The sequence below is a fragment of the Cynocephalus volans genome, chromosome 10, assembly GCF_027409185.1.
Source record: "Cynocephalus volans isolate mCynVol1 chromosome 10, mCynVol1.pri, whole genome shotgun sequence".
Classification (NCBI taxonomy): domain Eukaryota; kingdom Metazoa; phylum Chordata; class Mammalia; order Dermoptera; family Cynocephalidae; genus Cynocephalus; species Cynocephalus volans.
In genome coordinates this window covers 110,412,987-110,428,596 of record NC_084469.1, presented here as the reverse complement: position 1 = coordinate 110,428,596, position 15,610 = coordinate 110,412,987, and the positions used below count along the sequence as shown (strand labels likewise).

At 59.5% G+C, this 15,610-nt stretch overlaps 2 protein-coding genes across 3 annotated transcripts; both read right to left on the bottom strand.

Annotated features, from left to right (window-relative positions):
- Positions 1 to 1,251: 1,251 nt before the first annotated feature.
- On the bottom strand, positions 1,252 to 3,020 carry LPAR2 (lysophosphatidic acid receptor 2). The gene is made up of 2 exons (XM_063113199.1): positions 2,279 to 3,020; positions 1,252 to 1,565 (listed from the first exon to the last, which is right to left on the bottom strand). The coding sequence occupies exons 1-2, from the start codon at positions 3,018 to 3,020 to the stop codon at positions 1,252 to 1,254; spliced, it is 1,056 nt and encodes a 351-aa protein (XP_062969269.1).
- Positions 3,021 to 4,894: 1,874 nt separating this feature from the next.
- On the bottom strand, positions 4,895 to 14,611 carry GMIP (GEM interacting protein). Of its 2 annotated transcripts, XM_063111939.1 has the most exons (21): positions 14,588 to 14,611; positions 13,613 to 13,697; positions 12,887 to 12,962; positions 12,721 to 12,778; positions 12,276 to 12,401; positions 12,125 to 12,189; positions 11,909 to 12,016; positions 11,373 to 11,453; positions 11,120 to 11,290; positions 10,884 to 11,021; positions 10,351 to 10,547; positions 9,910 to 10,016; positions 9,747 to 9,839; positions 9,321 to 9,398; positions 9,094 to 9,248; positions 8,705 to 8,893; positions 8,471 to 8,608; positions 8,161 to 8,357; positions 7,450 to 7,837; positions 5,808 to 5,871; positions 4,895 to 5,674 (listed from the first exon to the last, which is right to left on the bottom strand). In XM_063111939.1, the coding sequence occupies exons 1-21, from the start codon at positions 14,604 to 14,606 to the stop codon at positions 5,301 to 5,303; spliced, it is 2,907 nt and encodes a 968-aa protein (XP_062968009.1). In that variant the 5' UTR covers positions 14,607 to 14,611; the 3' UTR covers positions 4,895 to 5,300. The 2 variants fall into 2 exon arrangements, with proteins under 2 accessions (XP_062968009.1, XP_062968010.1); XM_063111940.1 differs by lacking the exon at positions 9,321 to 9,398.
- Between the last annotated feature and the right edge of the window lie 999 nt (positions 14,612 to 15,610).

Sequence of the window (15,610 nt, the reverse complement as noted above, 5' to 3'; positions counted from 1 at the left end):
GGTAGGGAAAGCCCGGCTGAGCTTGTGACCAACTCCAGCTTTGTGGGAATCTGACGTTCTTTCCCCAGGGGCCTTTCTAGTCCCTTGATGCATTTCTATCCCCTTCCTTTCCAAACTGTGTAACCATGGACCAGATCTCAACCTCTGAGCCCCTGTCCTTACAAGAAAATAAATGTAATACTTGTGCCATAGATGCAGGTGATAAATAATACACTTAAAGTGCTTATCAGAGTGCCAGGCACATCAGAGGAGCTTGAGAAACTGCAGCTCTCAAATCCTGGACCTCACTACCTGCATCGCATTATCTGAGGATCCAAGTGCAAATGTAGGTGTTGGGGCAGGCATGGAACAGACATGGCTGGGCACATATGTGACCTTTAACAATCTGGACTCTGACAAAAGGGTAGGTGAGAGCAAGAGAGCTCATGTGGGCCTGAGACCACCCTGGGCTCCAGGGAAGGGAGAGAGACAGGCAGGTGGGGAGCTGAAGGCAGAGCAACACACGGAGGAGACAAATGACAGAAAGAGAAGGCAACAGATCAGACTCCAACAAGACAGACAAAGTAACTGCCAGCCAGTGACTGAAAAGTGAAGAGAACCAAGGAGATGCCATGTTGGAACTGCCAGCCCAAGCCAAGGTGGACAATTCTGGGACACAGGAACTGTCTGAGCTGTCTGAGCTGATGACAAAAAATGCTTTGAAGATGTCAAAGTGGAAAGAAAGGTTTACTTCCTGTATCATGCCCTTCTCACTGAGCCACCCAATTCTATCAGGGACAGGCCAGCCCCTGGAGTCTGCAAGGGGCCATGTATCTTTCCCAGCTCCCACTCGGCACCCCTCAGCCTGTGCTGCTAAAGGATCAGCCTCAGGAAGACAGAGCATCCCTGGCCTGTCCTTGTTACCCTGTCCCACCGGGCAGCCTTCACCTCTCCTACCCTTAACAACCACAGCACCATGTAGGAGGAACAGTCCACAGGGCTTACCAGGGATGTTCAATAAAAATAGAAGAATGTCCAGTAAGAAATCCCCAAACCTGAGATGACTGAAGAGCCAGATTTCCACACTCCCTCTTACTCTCTCCAGGTGCTTGGAGATGACCCCAAAACCCTGCACCCCAGGGAGGGCTGGCAGTGGGGCTGCACCATGCCACAACATGGATCTGCCTTGAAGTCTGTCCCACTGGCTGGGTTGAGCCAAGGCACATCTGCAAGGGGTCAGGGGCTGCCACATCTCGCTGATGTTCAAGGTTGCTAAAGGGTGGAGTCCATCAGGGGGTGGCCGTTCTCAGGAAGGATGATGCGAGTGCTGGCAGCTGTCCTCTCAGAGGGTAGATAGCGGATCGAATCATGGCTGGACCCACGGAAGTACACACAGCAGAGGAGGCGGCGGAAGGTGCGGCGCATCTCAGCATCGCGGCACGAGTACACCGCTGCGTTGACCAGCGAGTTGGCCTCGGCCAAGAGCAGGAAGTACTTCTCTACAGCCAGCACATTGCAGGACTTGCAGCCCAGACCGTCCAGGAGCAGTACCACCTGGCCTGGTGTCCAGCAGACCACGAATGCCCCTGTGGACGGAGATTGAGGTGAGCAGGAAAAGCCGTTGGGAGGCCGGGCACCCACAGCTGGACCTCAGGGCTGGAGAGGTCTCCAGAGCTCAGGCAGTAACTGTGCAGCTGGCAGTCAGGGGCCGCCTGTCTTGCTGGCTTGCCAGCGTGATGGGCAGAGCTGCTAAGAGGGGACTCCTCTCCCTGATCTGTCTTTCCTAACTGGTACAAGGTGGCCACGGCCCTGGACGTTTCTATATGGATATTTGTTCTTTGAGAGAAGGGAGGTCACCATGAGACAAGCTGGTTATTGGTGAGGGGAAAGGGATCACTGAGGAGTCATTCCTTGCCCTGGGGGAGTATATCCTCATTGGGGAGGGGGGTCTTGCCACCTCCCCCACCCAGTTCAGTCTACATCCAATAGCCAGAGTGACCACAGTACTCCCTGCTAAAAACTCTGCAGGGCTTCCTTTCCTCTTTGGAGGCTCTGGCCTGGTCCTGTCTTGGGGCTCTCACTTTCTGTTCCCTTTTCCTGGAACTCTTTTCCTTTCCCCAGCATTCAGGTATCTGCTCAGCTATCACCTCCTTGGAGAGCATTCCCCACCCAAATCATCCCCTCCCATGACGCTCTATCAAGTCATTTGTTTTGTTCCTTGTCTCCCAGGGTCTCATGTTAAGGGGTTAGGGGGAGGCGGGGTCCCTGTGGCCCCAGGCAGGCTGAGGGCCCCACTCACCCAGGATGATGACAACAGTCTTGACCAGGCTGAGTGTGGTCTCTTGGTAGCGGGGGTGGCAGCTGACATGCTCTGCCATGCGTTGGACCCGCCGCCGCACGTAGAAGAAAATGCGGGTGTAGACGGCTACCATAAGCAGGAAAACAAGTAGGCTGGACAGGGCCCAGACAGCCAGGTAGGAGCGACTAAACAAGGGTGCCATGCGCGAGCAGTGGTCCAGGGCGCAGAGACAGTGCCAGGAGTGGGCGGGCAGCAGCCCCAGGCCCAGTGCGGCCACCCACACACCCACAATGAGCATGACCACACGGCCACGGGGCAGGCGGCTGTGCAGCTGCATGGCCATCACGCTGTGGTGCCGCTCCACAGCAATGGCCAGCAGTGTGGCCACCGACGCCGTCAGGCTTGTGTCCAGCAGACCCTGTCGGAGGAACCAGCCCTCCAGTGAGAGCCGGGCCGTGCGCGGGCCTGTGTGGAACATGAGGAAGAGGTAAGCCACACCAGCAAAGAGGTCAGCTGCGGCCAGGTTGCCCAGCAGGTAGTAGATGGGCTGGTGGAAGCGGCGGTTAGAGGCGATGGCAGCGATGACAAGCAGATTGGTGAGTAGCACCAGCACACTGACAGTCAGCCCCAGTGCCACCACAACCACATCCTTGGGCCGCCAGTGGGAGCTGAGCTCCTTGCCACTGTTGTTATAAAAAAAGCCGATGGTCTCGTTGTAGTAGCACTGGCCCATGGTGACCATCTGGGGACACAGAGAGAGAGAGATCAGAGCAGGTGCTTGTTGGAAGGACATAGGAGAGGGCAGCAACTAGAGAGGTGGGTCAGGACAGCAAAGACAAGGGTCTCAAACTCAGATGCCCAGAGCAAATCAGCCGTGGTGGGGACCAGGGTGACCTAGAAAAAGCAAGCTCCATGGTGTAGGAGTGGGCAAGCAACTTTCACTCATTTACTAAGACTTTTAAGAAAGAGATCTCCCAAATTATTGGCTGGTTTTGTTTTTCAACCTGAAGAAGCCAAACAAAACCCATCTGCAGTCCAATCCTGACCCACATGCTGGCCAGTGTGTGACCCGGCTGGGGGTGGGAGGGGGAGGCTTAAGGCAGGACAAAGGGGCGGGAGCTGTGAGACTGGATGACGGAGGATCAGTGTGGTGCCGGGGACCGTGCAGGGAGCAGAGACGAGGGGCCCTGTGTGCACAAGGGCGAAGTCACTTGCTGAGACCCCGCGGGCGGGAGGGCGGTCCCGGGTCGTGGAGGTGACCGGTCCGATCAGCGTGGACAGCGAGGAAGCCCTAGAAGTCGGGCGCGAGCGCTCCCGAGGCGGGCGGGGCATCGGGCCGTTCCGGGTGGGACGAAGGACCCCGGCGGCCTCCGGGACAGAGGGCGACCAGGGAGGCGGCGACTGGCAGGGCCTCCAGGCGCCCCCAGGCTGGGGGGGGGGCAAGAGGGGGCGGCCCCCGGCGCCACAGGCACGTGCCGCGCCCTCCCTCGGACCCGCGCCCAGAATTCCCCAGTCCTTGCCGGCCTCACCTAGGCCGCCCGTCACGCCGCAGACGGGGCAGGCTCGCGGGGGGTCGGGACGGTCCCGACGGCCATGGCCCAGCTACCGTGGCAGGAGCGAAGGAGTCTCCGGGCGTGCCCGGCGCTGGCGGTCGAGAGGGCGCGGGAGGCGGGTCCTGCCCCAGCCCGGGCGGCTGAACCCCGCCCCCGCCACCTGGGGGAGCCCCGCCCCGCCCCCGCCACCTGGGAGAGCCCCGCCTCCGCGACCGCGTCGGGGGCGGGGTCGCCCGGAACCGCCCCCCCATTTCCTCCCTGCCTCGAGGCTCCTCGGTCGCCCCTCTTCATTTCCGGCGCGGGACCCCCACCTTGGTCTCTGCTCACCTCGCAGTTCCGGGCCTTGGGGCTGTCACCCGGCGACCCGAGAATTCCCGCCGTGACCTCGCGCCGCCAGGGTCCAGCTCGGGGTGGTCTCAGGGCCCGCGCCCCCACTCCAGACCCTCACCCACTAGGCCCCTCCCGCCCGCCTCCTCGTGTCCAATCGGCCGCCGAGTTACAAACCACGCCCTGATCCGACTCAACTCCCCCCTGCCGACCCCCGCCCGGCCCCGGCTTCCCCGGCTCGAAGCCGCAGCGCGCGATGGGCCTCTCGGTCCCCAGCTGACCGTCACGCGCGCTCAAATTTGTTGAAATCCCGCCCCCGCACACACCGCCACGGGAAAATGCTGCCTCCTGCACGGACCTGCCCTTCGGCTTCCTCCTCCGGCCTCGCCGGGCTCCCACGGCCCGAGCACACAGTCCCATTGTTCCGGTTATCTGCACTTTGTTACACTGTGTTTGATTGTGCAGGACCTGATCGCGGACGCGGAGCTTCGGGAGGGCGTGACCCAGCCGGGTGCCCAGGCCCAGCACCGATTGCCTGTAGGTGCTCAAAGGTGTTTGGGGATGAAGGAAGGGGGTCTCTGTTTACCTGGTCGGTAAAATGGGGGGTAAGGGGTGCTGACCTCGCTGGCCTCTCCCCTGCCACCCTCCCCTGGCAAAGACAGACACACAAGAGTGTACAAGACACAGTTTATTCAGAGACCATCCATACCCCAGTCACCACCAGGAAGCCTGGCTGCCCACCTCCTCCAAGAAGGGTCTCCTGGAGTCAGCGAAGGAGGCAGGTGGGGGTGGGGGAGTGACCACAACCAAAGTAGCAAAAGGCATCCCTGTCCGAAGGGTTAGAAACTAGGGTGGACCCCAAGGTTCTCATGACCTGTACTGACCCTGAGCATTGTCACTGAGTGACCTCTGAGCCTGAGTGGCCCTGATGTTTGGCAGTCACCTGTGTCTGGTGGGAGTATCTTGGGACATTGCTCCAAAAAGGGTTTTAAGCCTCCCCCAGGCCGAGTAGTCTCTCCTTACAGGAACTCTCTGGGCTCTGCCAACAGTGAACTCTTGGCCTGTTTGGCCACCAGGTAGGGATTGGTGGGGAGAAATGGGTCCATCTTCTCAGTGCTGGGTCCCTTACAGTGGTGAGGTGGTCAGAGATGGTCCTCGGCTTCCTCAGGCTGGGGGTCTGGGCAGCAGGTGGCCCTGGGCACAGCCTCGTTGTCCAGCTTGGAGAGTAGCCGGGCTGTCTCTTGGGTGATCTCAAAATGCTTGGGCAATGGGGTACGGCGCAGGGGGCTGCCTTCAGGGGAGGCAACAGCAGGACCAGGACCCCAACCCCGCAAACTCCCTTGGGGCACTGATATGACAGGGTTCTCCTCGCACAGCTTGGAAGCCACCATGGCCAAGCTGGACAGCTGGTGGGTGACAGGTCGCACGCCTCCCCGGGGATACTTCACCGGCTGGCGGCTGAAATGGCCACGGGACTGTGTTCCCAGGAGTGAGTCCTCGGGGCTTTGGCTGGATGCTGTGGGGTGGGGTGGTCAATGCTGGGTACCCCCTAGTCCTCTGGATATCTCCCCAGGAGTTATCTCTCAGCCAAGCCACCCCTGGCAGGGGCACCCCCCCAGAACTCCTGAGCCACTCCCTGACATACTTACCTTCCCCTCGTCCATCTGTGGCATCTTCCATTTCCTCTCTCTGTTCACTCTGTGGAGTTGGAATCTGCAAGGAGAAACCCAAGTAGGAAACCCCAATAATCAAATTCCAGTTCTTTTAGACTCTTGGAGGGCAAGAGTTTGTTCCTGGACATGCCAAAATTCCTTTGCAGTTTTAGTATTTGGGGATAGATGATTCCCTTGAAAGTGCAACGCTTGCTTCTGCACAGAGCAGTGTTAGTTGAGTCTCACCTGAAGGCAGTTCTTTGCTCAGCAGAGGCCAGCCCTGAGGGTGGCTCAGCCATCTCAGCATGAGGACCTGGTAGTGCCTCTGAATTACCAGTCTCTGTCCTGTGCTGCTCTCTGCAACCTTACCAACATTACGTCTGCTTTTTAGTTTATCTATGTTCTCACTGTTCTGCTTTTTGCTACATGGTAATAGCAGCTCGAGTTCTTCCTACATGTCAGACACTGTCCTGAGCACTTTATGAGCCACGAATCCCTTCCCAGCTCTGGGCTGCTGCGGGGGAGGTCCTTGTTCTCAGGAATGGTGGGTGTAGCAGGATCCCAGGGAGAGAGGAGCCTCCCATAGGAGTCCCACACACAGTCCTTGGGCATGGACTGTTCTGGTTGACCAGAATGGCCACAGCTCCTGTCTTCCTGGTTGGCAGCTGAGCTCTGGATCCTGCTGGTGCACTCTGTTAAAGATTCCAGCTGCTGTGACTCCCTTTTCAGTGTTGCTTAACCGCTCAGAGACAGTTGTTTCGTCTCTGAAGAGTTTTCTCTAACAGAGCTTGTATCTGCCTCTCGGGACTGTGGTGAGGATGACAGGAAACCCATACGGCACCCCATGAAAAGCAGGTGCTCATTCAATGGTGTTCTGTGCCCCGCACATAGTAAGTGCTCAGTGTGACCCGCACACCCTGTATATAGTAGGTCAGTGGCGCCTGGCAGAGCCATCTGGGCCAACCCTCCTTTGGTCTCTCACTTCCTACCACCTTCTCGTCACTCACACACTAAGTGTGCTCCCATCTCAGGGCCTTAGCACTGGCTGTTCCCTTTGCCTGGAACACCCTTCCCCAGATCTCCACGTGGCCTACTTCTCCCTCACATCCTTCTGGTCTTTGCTCAAATCCACCTCCATAAGATCTCACCACACCATCCTATTTACTGTCACAAACTCCACCTCCCACCTTGGTGGCCTGATGTCCTGTCCCTTACTTTACCCTTGTTTTTCTCCACGTAACACCCTATACAACTGTCTTTGCATCACATTTATTGTTTACTGTTGGTCTCTCCCCACCGAATGCAGGCACTGAGAGGATGGTTTTTTCTGATATTTAACTCCCAGATGTATTTGTAATGCCTAGAACAGTGCTTGGCACATAGTAGGTGTTCAATAAATGTTCTTTTGAATGAATGATCACCCATGTTAGTACCTCTGCAGGGCTTTCCCCTATTGTTACTCCATTATTATGCACCACTCCATTCCTCACTATTCCTTCCAGAATGAGCATAGGTTAAATGAAGGGAGAAAGAGAATGAAAGAATTCTCAAAGGGAAAGGAAGGAAAAAGATAGAAAGACTGAGAGAATTAAACAGAGACAAGGCCCACCTCATGTCTGTGGGCCTAGCAGGTTCCTACCTCAGGGGGCGTGGCCTCGAGATGCTTCTCCAGGGCACTGTGGGGCATGGGATCTGGACTGAGGTCCGAGGCTAGGGCTGGGGGCTGGGGGTTTGGGACAAGGTGTGGGGGTGGCAGCTGGGGGCTGGACGTGAGGGGCCCAGAGGCTGGGCTGGGGTCTTGGGGCAGGGACTCAGTGGCCAGGGGGAGCTCGTCCATCCCGAAGATCTGCTCATAATGAATGATGAGGAACTCAATGAGCTGAGCCTGGTGCCCAGAGTCCAGCAGGCAGGAGACAGGGTTGGCACCGGCTGCCCCTGGACCACATGGTGGCCGCAGCAGCGTTGGCCCAAATACAATGCCCAGGTTGTTGGCAGACATCTTATTTTCTTCAAACCGTGCAGCCACCCTGGGGATGATGTGAAGAGAAGCATCAGAGCACAGGGTCAAGGTGATCAGTCTGACGGAAGGGGTAGGACCTGCACACCAGCTTAGTGGTGACTCGCCCATGTTACAGGTAAGTGGTCCCGATCATGGCTTGAGACCAGCAGCCACATGCCCAGAGTTGGCGGTCAGGGGTCAGTATCCAAAGTTACAAGTCATGTATTAAGGTTCAGGGCTCAGAAAACACGTCAAATGTCAGAGGTCAGCATCAGGGGTCAGCTGCAGAGGCCAGCAGTCGCATGTCCAGGGAAGGGGGTCATGTTTTTAGGCTCAGGGACCAGTGCACACCTGAACAGATGGGCCACCAGGTGCCGCAGGGTGTTGTAGTTAGAGTCAGGCAGCTGTACCAAGAGGGTCTTCAGCAAGCGGATAACCTCAGGGCTGGGGCTGGGGGTCCCGGGGTCATCCCCAGGGTCTGCATGCAGGGTCTTAGCCAGAGAGATGAAGGCATCGTAGAGGTGGAAGGGGACCACGGGGTCGGTGAGCTGGGGGTGGAATGGGTGTGGGGGGGAACACGAGTAAGGGTGGGCTGCAAAGGGTCCTCAGCCTGAGTCTGCTTGGCCCCTGCCCACTTCCCCACAATCCCCTGGGCACCCACCTCCTGCAGAAATCGCTTGAGGACACTTGAAACATCATGAGGTGAGTTTCCCGACAGCTCCACCAACGCATGGCCATTCTCAAAAGCCTGGCACAGCCGCTCCACGCGGACCCGGGACCCACTGACCCGGTAAATGCCCTGCAGGGCAAGAGTGGGAAAGGGACACCTGGTTCATGACCTGCCCATTGACAGGGTCGTGCCACTTCTGGGGATGGTCAAGGGTCAAGGCGGCACCTGCACACCCAGGGCGCGGTGTTCTATCTCAGCTGTGCACTTGGTGACCACAAAGGGCACCTCCTCTGGGAAGTCCCTGGGCAGCTGCAGGAAGTCGACCCCAAAGAGGGGCATCCGGGTTGGCAGCCGCCTGTGTCCACAAAGGATCAGCAGAGTCTCGAGGCAGCGCTTGTGGCAGGTCAGAAAGCACTGGGGGGAAGGTCACAGGTCAGGAAGGTCATAGGGGGTCAGTGGGGGAAGAGAAGGTCATAGGGATCCTTAGGGGACAAGGGGCTCATAGGAGATCATCAGATCAGGGAGGGTCTCAGGGGCAGCAAGGTTGTAGGGATCTGAGATTAGGGAGGTCATTGGGTCAGCAGAGGTTATTGGGTCATCGGCCCAGGCCACACCTCCTCGCACTCGGTCCCGCTGACCATGAAGGCATCGCACTCGCGGCACTTGGCAGGGCCCCGCAGCCGCCTCAGCCGGTGGGTCTGAGCAGCACTGGACAGTGTCCACTTCCTGAAGGGGGTGCCCAGCCCATTCTCCAGCCCATCTCCCAGGTCTGTAGGGAGACAGGGTTAGGGGTGCCTGGTCCACCTCCCACCGTACCTGCCCCACCGGCTTCAAGACTTACCAGGGTCTCGCTCCTCAAAGTCATCTGAAGACTCGGTGCCTGTAGATGGGACCTTCACCAGCTGCCGCGTGCCAGAGCCTGGGGCAGAGGATCACAGAGTTTGGGGGGTCACGGGAGTCATGGGGAGTTTCCAGGGCTAAGAAGATATCCTGGTTTTCAGGTCTCCCAGAACCACACACAAATGCCCTTGGGGAATGGGTCAGAGGTCATGAAGGGGTCAGACAGGTCAGAGGTTAAAGTTTGGAGAGTGGGTCAGCAACCTGGGGAGGGTTCAGATGCTGGATCAAGAGAATGGGTCAGAAGTTGAGGAAATAGGTTAGGAATGTGGGGTAGGTTAGAAGTCAAAGGTCAAATTAGAGATTGAGGGTCAGAGCTTGGCCTGGGGCTGGACGATGATCAGAGGTGGGGAGTGGGTCCTATCCCCACCTGGGCTGGAAGTGGGAGAGTCCAGGGACCGAGACTCGCTGCCACCACCCACGCTGTCCACATCGCTGCCGCTGGGAGTGAGGCCCAGAGTGCCTAGGAGGGGAGAGGTCAATGAGAACAGCCCCACCCCAGCACCACTCCCACCAGCCCTCACTTCACTTACCCTGCCAGCCTGTGCCTGTGTCCTCCCAAGGGCCTGGCTCAGCCAAACTCTCATCCAGCCTCGGAGGCAGGGGCCCCGAGAGCTTTTTTCTGGTGTCCAGAGGGGAGCTGAGAGGACAGGGAGTTTGAGGGATCCATCCCCAGGAAACTGGACTGGGGTGACAGCGCCCAGGCATTGCATCTAGGCCCCAGTTCCAAGTACCTAGGTCGGAAAGCCTGGGTGCCTGTGAACACTGTGGCCCCTTGAGTGCCCTAGCTGCAAAGTCCTGATCCTCCCAGGACTGGGAAACTGCCCCCAGTTGGTCCCCACAAAAAACCAAGAACCTTGAGTATTAAACTCCACTGAGGCTTTGTTCTCTGACCTGGGCTACTCACTCCAGGGTGCCGACAGCCTGGCACCACGACTCTGGGGCTTATTCCCCACCCTGCTCCTGGGGCCCACCTGTGCACAGCGGGCACGAACTCCTGGAAGGAAAAGGCGGGCGGTGGGGGCGGCGGGGCCTCGGGTTGCAGCGTCCGCACGAACTCCTGGTAACGCTGGCCCGGCTCGAAGGGCGCGCAGCACTCGGCCAGGGCGGCAAAGGCACAGGGGACACGCTCCGCCTGCGCCCCGCGCAGCCGGAACAAGCCCAGGGTCACCTGCGGGACAGCGATAGCGGGTCGAGGGGGCGGGGCTGGGGTGGGACGTCACAGGGGGAAGGCTTAGGGACTAGGGCAGAGGGCGAGGGAACGGGAGGGAGCGTGGTTAGGGAACGGGAGCGTGGTTAGGGCGGGGCCCTGTCATTCTGGGGGCAGGTCCCCATGGGGATGGAGCCGAGGCAGGGGTCAGGGTCTGGGTATGAGAACTGGCTGTCTAGGGAGTGGGCCAAGTCCTGGTGTCCCGGGAGTGGTTTGGCGGGAGTGGGGGCCATACTCAGCCGGGGCCCAGACAACCAAACAAGGTGCAGGGAGGGCGGCTGTGGAGAAGGGCCTCACCCGCCTCAGCACTTCGTCCCCCTGCAACACCAGCTTGCGCACGTGAGACACGATCCGTTGCTTGGCGGCCTCTAGGTCCTGCTGCCGCGCGTTGGCCTCGCGGATGCAGGCCTGGTACAGCGCCTCGGCTTCCTGCGCCTGGGGAAACCGAGGCAGGGTATGGTGGGGGGCGTGTGGGAGAGAGCGGAGGGTGGGGAGCGCTGAGGCGCTAGTGGGGCACGGGCTTGGGTCCCCACCTTGGCGTGGGCCTCCTCTCGCGAGCGCCGCCGCCGCTCCTGCTGTTTGCTGGGTCCTGGCGAGGCCTGGGGGGCCGGGTCCTCAGGGGACGCCTGCGAGCGCGCCCACAGGTCCTCCTTGCGTTGCACGTACTGGAGTTGGGCGCGCCGCAGCGCCTGCACAGCCTCGTTCTTGCGGGGCGGTGGGGTGTTAAGTCAGCGCCCCAGCCTCTGCCTCCTCCGCCCGCCCCGCCCGCTCCGCTCCGGGCCTCACCATCCGCTTCTGCCCCTTCAGCCACTGCTCCTTGAACTCCTTCCGCCACTTCTCAATCTCGGTCCGTTTGGCGGCTAAGGGCTGGCAAAGGTGGGGATGGGGGTGCTGCCTCAGGATCGCCCAGGGCACCCACCCGTCCCTCCATTCCCTGAGCCCATGAGCCTTTCCTCCGCAGAGTCTGTGTTCTCCCCGGGTCTTCCCACCCACACCTGCTCTCCCTGACCCCCCTGTTCCCACGTAGAGTCTCAGTGGTCACCTCATCCTTTCTGCCTGGACTCAGAGATCCTGGATCCTGAGAACACTCGGCCCCTCCCACGTGCACACAAAGCGCAGTTTTGCAATCGCCAGGAAACCTGGCTTGAATCTCCGCGGGGTAACCTTAGGCAAGGTCCTGAGCATCCCGAGCCTCAGCTTCCTCCTCAGCGAAATGGCGACGGCAAGCAGTGTTGCCTTCCGTGCAGGTTGTTGGGAACGGAGGGAATCCGCACGAAGGACAGCAGGGAGCCCTCTTCAGCACTGTGTCCCGCCCCTCTCACCTGGTAGTAGTCTCTTTTCTGCTGGGCCACGGTCTCCATGGCCAGGGCTCCCAGGCTGAGGTCGTGCTCCAGAAACAGAGTGTAGATGTATTGCAGCGGCATGTGGCTCTGGATGGGGTGTAGGAGAATGCTGAGGATCTGGAGAGGGTGGGGAGTGGGGTGCAGGGCTGGGGTTCTGGGGGGTCTGGGCTCTGGGAGTGGTGTTGTCATGGCTACCTGCTGGTGGATGGACACCTTGCCAGCTTCAGCAATCTTCATGATGCTTTTAGTAAACTCCAGCTCTAGGTGGAGAAACAGCAGGGGTCTGGGTCCAGCTGGGGTTCAGGCAATACCTGGGGCCTGGGGATTGGGTAGAAGGAGGCCTCACCATAGCTGGCTCTCTTCTCAGTCCAGGCCAGCAGCTCCTTGGCATAGCGGCTCCAGGTCTTAGCGTATTCCAGGGCTGCATCCACACCCCCCTTGGTCCGAATGAGCCGCAAGTCCAGTTCCTCCCCTGGGGCAGATGGGTGGACCCTTAACCTTTGAACCCTGCCCTCTTGTGGAAGCCTTCCCTGAGCTCCCAGACCAGACCAGTGGCCCCTGTCCTACCCTTCACGGCTTCCCAAATGCCCCTTTGGGATCACTTGTCCTGGTTGCAATTTTACACCTCTACCCAGACTGGCGGCTCCCTGAGGGCAGGGGCTTGGATCTGCCATGAGCACTGCCATGTCCTGGCACCTGAGCAATGCCTGGCATGGGACAGGTGGTCAGTGATGACCTCCTGAAGGAAGGACTCCTTCGTGCCTCACCATCCTGGCCTCAAAGCCACCTACCTGTGAGGGATGAAGGACCCTCCGGGGAGGGGCCACTCCAACTGCTGGCTTCACTGGTCTGGTGGGGAGGGAGACAGTATTCAGGAGTACGCAGGGGAGGGGCTCCCTTACCTGAGGCCCCCTCTGCCTGAGAACCCTCCTCTCTGTCACCCCACCTCCAACTCACCACAGTGGTTGTGGGGACCTTGTCAGGCTCTGGGTCTCCTGAGAGTACAGAATCTCCAGCCAGCATCTCAAGGGTCCTGGAGGGTAAGGGTGTCAGGATGCCACCCTCCATCCAGTCTGTCCTGCCAGGGGATGTTGGGGACCCTAGGGCAGTTGGGGGATAGTCCTGGATATCACTTCCATGGCATCTCCTGTATCTGGGAGGTTTGAGGGATGGAGTTTTGGGGGAACCAAGTGAGTTTTTTAATGGGACTTGAGAAAGAGTTTGAAGGGTCCCAGGTAACTTTGGGGTTCATAGAATGGGATTACAGGAATCTCAAATATTTTAAATTGTCACAGGGCCGAGCCCGTGGCTCACTCGGGAGAGTGCGGTGCTGATAACACCAAGGCCCCGGGTTCGGATCCCATATACGGATGGCTGGTTCGCTCACTGGCTGAGCGTGGTGTGACAACACCAAGTCAAGGGTTAAGATCCCCTTACCGGTCATCTTTTAAAAAATAAAAAATAAAAATATAATAAAATAAATAAATAAATTGTCACAAGAAGGATATGTGGGGGGGTCCGAGGGCCACCTTGGGGGTTTCCAGGAGATTTGGGGGAATGACTTTGGGATATACAGGTGTTTTGGAGGGCCCCATCTTAGACTTCTCAGTTTACTAGGCAAGTGGGTCCAGATGTTGCAGGTTCCAAATGGGGCTTCAGGGGGTGACCCAGGCTCAGACTCACACGTTCCCCAGTGAGATCTCAAGGTTGTCCAGGCTCCGGAAGATGTCACTATACCTCTTCCTACCCTCAGGAGCAGGGGGGAGTCCTGGGGGAGGGGAGTGTAATGAATGGGCCAACCACTGCCCCCCTCCACCCACCTTCAATCAGTCTCACTTGGAGGAGGCGGGGTGGAGAGAGTGACCCCTGACTCCTGAGGACTGTGGGATGGAGGGAGAGTGGACTTGGGTGGGGCCAGTTCAGGGCAGGCAGATGGACTCAGATACAACCAAACAGAGACAGCTGCTCACAGGCGCAGACACCCACACAGGCGTGGACCCAGAAGCAAAGCAATGAAACATGCTCCAGATGCAAGCCACAGTGGCAGGGGAGAGCGCGGGCTTGACAATGGAACCACACGGACCCCAGGCCAAACAGATGGAAATACACGTGGGACTGATGGGCACAGAGCCTGCGGCAGAAACACGGGCGGCAGACTGAAACCATGAGGGACATAAAGACCAAATGACACTCAACATACACAGCAGAGACACAAAGACAGCCGGAAACCCAAGTTGGCCCATTCCCATGTTTCTGCTGCGCCTAGTCCCAGCTTCTAGGGTCAGCACTGCAGGCTCCCCGGGGCCACGGGACGGGGGGGCCCTGTGGGGATCCTGCCGCGCTGCCCTCTCCATCAGCGGTCGTGACACCCTGCCCCCATCACAAAAATCATAAGCAGAAGCGGCCACTTCCCCTTCCTGGGCCCCTTCCCCCAGGCATCCGGGGTGCGGGCTCAGAAGGGGGATGGGGGTTCAAAGGCTGGTGTGGGGGCCCTTTCTGTTTGCGAGGGTCCCCAGAATGAAGGATCCCTGCGTCCTTCCCGTTCAGGAACTCCTCTCCGGGCTCTCTGGGCGGAGAGGGACCGGAGGGGCCCCTCAATGTAGGAAGTGGGGGACGGTCGGAGGAGGCCCCCCCGATTCTGGATCCCGGACCTCCTACCCGACTCCGCCGCGTCCATGGCTATGCCCGGGGATCTCTCGGCGGGGACCCGGAGAGGATGGAGTGGCGCGCTGGCGCGGCCCGGCCCCGATTTCCTGCAGTCGGCGTAGCGGGGGTTCCACGTCGCCCCGCCCGGACGGGGCCACGCCCCCAGGCGACCACGCCCCCGCAGCCCGGAAGCGGGGCAGCACCACCCGCCGGAGCGGCCTGAGACTCAGGCCGGACGCTCCTGAGCACTGTCCCCTACCTGGGCATCTCGGGACTCCCTCCAGCGCAGGGTTTCCTTCCCCAGATCTGCGGGCCGCCTCAAATCCCGTGGAGCCCCAGCACTCCCCTGCCCCAGTGACCGACCCCACAGAGTCCTTTGGACCCCAGGGAGTCTGTCCCAGAACCTTCCATACCCTACAATCTAGTGACCGCCTGCCCAGAACACAACTTGGCCTAACTGGGGCCATGGCGCCCCCCGGTGGAGGTCTGCTCTGCCCGATTCCGGTGTAATCTGAAGTCCCCTAGTGCTCTGGAGATGGAGAACCCTGGCCTGGGGACCCCCAGTGATCCTCAAAGTTGGATCAGGTTTTTCGCCTCGATTAGGGCGCGGCCAGAGTGCTCCCCTTTCAGGCACGGGGAGCATAGAGACTGCTTGCCCGGTCTCAGGGATTCAGTACTTCCCCAACATTCCACAGTGACCACAGTGACCCCTCTGCCGGGTGGGGTCTGGCACACCTCCCCCTCTTGAAACCCAGTCTGAGTGACGCTAACAGGCACCCGCTGCGCATCTGGGACCCTCCCCAGCCTCCACCTGGCTTCTGCTCCCGGGGGCCCCCTCAGGCTACCAGCCACACTGCTAGACAGAGAAGCTGGACAGTGGTGGACTGTGGAGGCTGAAGGGGTGTGGCGAGAAGGGTGCCAAGGCCCCTTTGGCCATGGGGCTGGAAGGGGGAGATTTGTCCAGCAGCTCTGGCCCCGCCAGGTTGCCATAAGCAGCTTGTCAAAGTTATAAAAACACACCTATACCCTGCACTC

Bases quoted from the DNA above. Each gene is read 5' to 3' on its own strand.
- LPAR2 (XM_063113199.1), bottom strand. From the start codon at position 3,020: ATGGTCACCATGGGCCAGTGCTACTACAACGAGACCATCGGCTTTTTT. The intron at 1,566-2,278 runs GTGAGTGGGGCC...CTCCGTCCACAG, and splicing joins GACTGTTGTCATCATCCTGG to GGGCATTCGTGGTCTGCTGG.
- GMIP (XM_063111939.1), bottom strand. The intron at 10,017-10,350 runs GTGGGCCCCAGG...CTGTCCTCTCAG, and splicing joins TTCGTGCCCGCTGTGCACAG to CTCCCCTCTGGACACCAGAA. The intron at 8,358-8,470 runs GTGGGTGCCCAG...TTCCACCCCCAG, and splicing joins TCAAGCGATTTCTGCAGGAG to CTCACCGACCCCGTGGTCCC.